At 41.2% G+C, this 5,619-nt stretch overlaps 1 protein-coding gene across 1 annotated transcript in view; it reads right to left on the reverse strand.

Moving 5' to 3' along the window:
* Positions 1-1,234: 1,234 nt before the first annotated feature.
* Positions 1,235-5,619, reverse strand: part of LOC101846065 ((S)-coclaurine N-methyltransferase) — a 14,760-nt gene continuing 10,375 nt past the window's right edge. The window contains exons 6-7 of the mRNA XM_005095395.3: positions 5,012-5,212; positions 1,235-3,645 (exon numbers count right to left, since the gene is read on the reverse strand). Of these exons, the coding sequence (XP_005095452.1) occupies positions 3,379-3,645; positions 5,012-5,212 (468 nt within the window). The 3' untranslated portion in view covers positions 1,235-3,378. The remainder of the gene's footprint in view (positions 3,646-5,011; positions 5,213-5,619) is intronic.

Below are 5,619 nucleotides of genomic sequence, written 5' to 3' on the forward strand. Positions count from 1 at the left end.
TAAAAATAAATAATAAAAATAACCTTTGATGAAAGGTGCAATAGAATCAGATGTAAATTTGGAGTTTCTATGAACACTCAAGCTTTGGAAGCCACCACCAAACTTTTGCGGCTTTTTCTTGCTAATTTTACCCCTGCCTGACACCACTAGGCGTCCCCCACCTCTTTCAATCACAAATATCTCGACTTCTAGATAAATGAGTATTTTCTTCACCAAAAGCAAGACAAATAAGGAAGTTTTAAGATGCTGCCAATAACTCCATATTAGGCTCAAAAACTAAATGACGAGCGACTGATTCCACAGCGTCGTGACATGTCATGTATTATGGGCGTGTGCGGACTTGATCTCCGGGGAGTTCAAGAGTTCCTTCAGGCACGACATCTAGCCAACCGCAAGTCCACAAAGACTGCCATCTTCACCGAGCAAGCAAGATAACAGTTTAATAAAATTAATGTTACGTACTTTGACCGCATTACACCGGACTGGCCTGTGGTGTGGCGGGGTGCTTGGAACTTTGGCCGCTTTTTTGTTGCGTTCGTGACATTGCGTTCGTGACATAGCGTTGTTCTTTGGATTCAATCACATGCGAAGGACACAGGAAAGTATAGGCACGTGCAGCACTGACGTTTGGACAACCCCCCAACCCCAAAAAAAGCACGTGTCTGACAAAATCAAGTGCCCATTATTGTTACAAAAAATGAAAAAAACAACATCTTTTTAAAGGAGACGTCTAAATTTTAAATTGTTACTCTGTAGTGTAGTGATAAGCCACTTTGCTGTCACACGCAGGACACTCGAGTTCGATTCCTGGGTGGGAAGAAACTTATTGAGTATCTCGATCAGTCTTTCTGCTGGGATGTTGTATCCCAATCAGCCCAGGTGGGGCCTGACGAGTATGGTTGAAAGCCCGTCTCAAGAATGATCAAAATTGCGTTGATGTGAGTGTTGTTGTCGAGTTGGATAAAGAGAAGCACATCGACACATTAACAGTCATTTAGTGCTTGGAAAAAGTAAGACAAACAGAAACAACAGAGGGAAAGTAAAGAAGTATGACCCATCAGTGACGCCCTCCAATCACCCCAGATGAGGGAGTAAAATTAACTAGATCTACATTTAAAATTTTAAAAAATTAATCTTAAAAAAACCAGAAGCCCACTGGGACTCAGAGCTTTACAAGAGCGCAGGGGACAAAAAAAATTTCAAACAATAAAATTAAAAAGAAAGTAGGCCACGGTGTGAATGAGCAAGATTCTTTTTATTCATCTTTCCAAGAATTCGTACAACAAAAACCTGGTAAAAAAAGAGATCATGTTTGAATTGGTCTGTTTATGAACACTTTTCATAAAAATCAAACAATAAAGATATAAAGATATATAGTAACTGTCATGATATTGGAAAAAAAAAAAAGAAAAAGATTGGGGCATAAAAAAAGATTATCGAGGTTTCATCAACAAAATCACCGTTTGAACTAGAATTAGAGTATAGACCCATTGCAGTAATCGCCATCTTTGTAGTTTGTTTACTTCTTTATATTAAATGCAAAATGTACAGTCATACATGTTCTAAAGACCACCTGTTTATGACAATGATCCTTACAAAATAATCATCACCTTCTATTTCCTTCATCACATTGAATAAAACGGCACACTTGTAACAATGCTAATATTGTCCAAGATGCCCCCCTGCCTCAGACAATCTCTTTTCTTCTCGACAACAGGAGGTCAACAAGGAAAAGTTTGAGAGTGTATATATATATATATATATATATATATATATATATTATTATACACCAAAAATATAATATAACACATATATATATATTATGAAGGTTAAACTGGAAGGTGTTTTATGCTCCCATTGACACAATTTAGATCAATTAGTATTAGGAGCAGCCATGCTTAAGAGGAATACAACATCCTAGCAGAAAAAGACCTAGATAATCGATAAGAATAATTGCTCTGCACTCAGGAATCAAACTTGGGTCTCCTGCATGAGACAGCGAAGTACCAAACCGCTTCAAAGGCTCTTGCAACACAATTAGGTCATATTTACGTGCTGCGCTGAGACCTACCAGAGCTTCACAAGGTGGCACAATAAGCCAGTTTAAGAGCATAGAGACTTAACACTTTGTAGGCTGGAGGAAACTCACTGGCTTTAGTTTTAGTAAGAGATTTACAGCACTTTCAATGAAACACAATTATCATTATGTCATAGAAGTGCTGAAGATTAGAGGTGTTACAAAAGAGTAACAAAAATGAAAAAAGAAGGGAGGAGAGATAAGGATAGGTGTTTTGACAGGGAAGAAGGAGCAAACCACACCAAAGCACCCATCACCCACTCACACCGACTAGCTGTGTGTATCACTCTTATGAAGAGTTCATTCACACAGTCCTGGTCACATTGGCCTATCGTCCCAGCCAGAGATGTACATCAAATGACATGCGATCTTGATAGCTAGTCCTACTCATTCATAATACTCTTATGTTCATAATGGGACATGCATATCATTATTGATTGTGCTGTGATAGTAGTAGAAATGTCTGCTTATGTGTTAATGTTAAGAGTGTATGTACGAATGTTCATTCACTTGTACTGCGTGATGAGATGAAGATATTGTAAAATGCCTAGGGCTGTATTGTACAGGAGTCGGTGCGAAAGATAATACATAACTGGCCTCTTTAACGCCATCCACGATGGGTCTTTACACTACAACAGTACAGAAATGAGAAACGGCACAAAAACTGGAAACAAAGCTTTCACCTTGGAGATAAAACAAGCACACCAGTAAATTTTCAAAGCCACAACTTTTGTCTTAGCCACATTCAACAAACAGTAACATTTCAAAAACATTATGCCATTTATATCATTCTTCAAATGCATTTGATTACTCAAATAAATTTTTAAAACTCTTTCAGGCAAAACACATACCGGCCCAGAAAGTTTTATTAATCATGTTGTAGAATCATCAAAAAAATATAACTGTAAAAAATGGAATTGACATGAAAATTCCTCAAAATACTACTCAAGTAAAAAGAAAGACTCCATGGACCTGCATAATAAGTTCACGGAAAGAAAGCAAACCCTTTCATTCAAGGAAATGTTGAATGTGTTTTGGGAAGTTTGAATACTGTTTTAGTTTCTCTGAATACGCTGACACCAGTCTATTCTATGGGGATGTCCCTCATACACTTCAGTCGATCAAAACAAAACAAACATAATATGTGTAGACATTAGCACAGCAGATGGCACAGCTTCACTTCACTTCATTCTGTCACTCTGACCAAGATAAAATCCAAAATCTAGAAAGCACAAGCAAAACCTGGAAAAAAATGTTTCTGTTATTAAGTATTCAACTTTTATTCCATATCTACTCTACTTTCAAAGGTAGCTCATATTTTTTTTCTGAAATAAATGATACGATACATGCCACTCATTCCCTTTCTTAAATCCAAAAACTTCAGAGCAGAAAATGAAAAACAGTCTCCAATCAAACACTTTCTGCTCAAGTTCCTTGCTCCCGTAAGCTTTCTCAAAAATGGCGGCCACTTTGTCCTTGTTGGCGTCCATCTTCTCCAGCCACGCCTCCAAGGTGCGGCTGTAGTTCTGGCCGTTGATGATCCAGGACTCCAGGAGCGTCACATCTCTCTGATAAATAGAACAAACACTATAGTCAGTGAGAGACTACAAAACAAGACAGGTACATGTTTAAGAGAAATATGTACAATGGAGTCCACTTATAACGAGTCCTGAAATAACGAGAAGTCTGTTTTAAAGACACTATTCTAAAATCCCGTTTTTTTTCCCTTCTTCTTTATCTTTATGCTACAGCGCAATCAGACAAACTCGCGAGTCGCTTGTAGCGAAACATTGCTGCTGCTGTGCACAGGGCATAGGCCAGTCATACATATATATATAACACCTCACCAGTTGAGAAACTTGTTGGTGATCTAGCGTAACAAAGAATGGGACAGCCCATGTGTGCCAACAATGAAGGCTGTAGCGAACGACCGGGGAGCGTGTGGTATGCGCAGACAAGCAGAACGCATCGTGTTATAGGCACACCTAGTCTAGATTATCAAGGCCTACCATGCCTCTGACTTCTCTGATGCGGGGATGGAGAGGTCACAATGCTGTGATGGATGGAGCAAATATGCGACGAGCGCAAGCAGACACAACGCACCACAGGGTGTGGTGGGTGGGGGACAACACAGAGGGCGAATTAGCCTAGAGCCCTTCCTTTGTGATCGCCAACGCCGAGCTGTCAACATAGCTAGCGCTAGGGAAAGAAACCTGATTTGATTTTTGATCAAGTAAGACCTTGAGGTCACGTTGAACAAAATCAATACCAGGGGAGATTACAAAAAGAAATAAACAGAACACCAAACTCATTGATTAGGCATACTTTATTATTTCCCTTGAATTTATTACTGGATCCCTTAAAACGAGAATCCTGGTATAAAGCAAATTTCGCACTGGTCCCCTCCTTCTCATTATAACAGGATTCCAAAGTAATATGATGAAGAGAATTTATATGTGCCATGACGCAGTGGAATCAGGCACTCGTCAATTCCGGGGTCTTGACGTTAGGGCAGGTCCAGACAGCAATCAGATAATTTAGAAAATGGAAACTTCAAACCCTCATATACCTTATCTTACCACACCCTCTCCATTCTTTTCCTCCTCGTCCTCCTCCTTTCTTGGTCTTCTCCCTCCTCCTACTCTACCTTCCATCTCCCTCTTCCTCCCCCCTCTCCATCTCCTTCCCCTCCCCCTCCTTCTCCTTCCACTCCCTCTCTTCTTCTCATCCCCTTTCCTTTTCCTCATTTCCTCTCCATTTCCTCCACCGTCTTCCCTTAACCTCTACCTCACAATCCATCAGTAGGGTGTAAAGTTCAGATAAAATACTGAATAAAGTGGGGGGAAAAAAAATTGAAAAGTGATGAACAACAGTCTTATTATACTAAGCAGTCAATTTGCGTTGCAAGTGACGTCCGTTGAAACGAAACCGTACCTGAAAGTAAAGGAAGAGATCTACAGAGGGCATGGTTCCCCCTGTGAAAAAGTTCTTGGCCATCCACTCTGTGTCCGAGCCCGGCTTGGTGTCGAAGGCATAGGGGAAGCTCTTGTGGCAGAGGACCTGCAGGAAGAGCAGGCCGCTAGGCTTGAGCCACGAGGACACTCGCTGGAACAGGCTCTCATAGTTCTTCATGTGCTGTAAGATAAGGAAAAATTTGGTCGTGAAAGAGAGAGAAAGATGATACAGGAGAAGGGGGAGACAGATGGATAGTGGCAGGGAGAGACTGGGGTTGGGGGAGAGGGAGAGAGGGGGTGGGGAAGGAGGAAGGGAGAGGGAGAGAGGGGGTGGGGAAGGAGGAAGGGAGAGGGAGAGAGGGGAGAGAGAAAGAGAGGGGGGAGGGAGAGAGAACGGGAGAGAGAGACGGAGAGATATATGCAGACAACCTGCAAGAAGAGCAGCTCGCTAGGCTTGAGCCACGAGGACACTCGCTGGAACAGGCTCTTGTAGTTCTTCATGTGCTGTAAGATAAGGGAAAATTTTGTCATGAGATAGAGAAAGATGACATGGGGAGGGGGGGTAGACACATGGAGAGAGACAGGGAG

The sequence above is a fragment of the Aplysia californica genome, unplaced genomic scaffold, assembly GCF_000002075.1.
Source record: "Aplysia californica isolate F4 #8 unplaced genomic scaffold, AplCal3.0 scaffold00103, whole genome shotgun sequence".
In the NCBI taxonomy this organism is placed as follows: Eukaryota; Metazoa; Mollusca; class Gastropoda; order Aplysiida; family Aplysiidae; genus Aplysia; species Aplysia californica.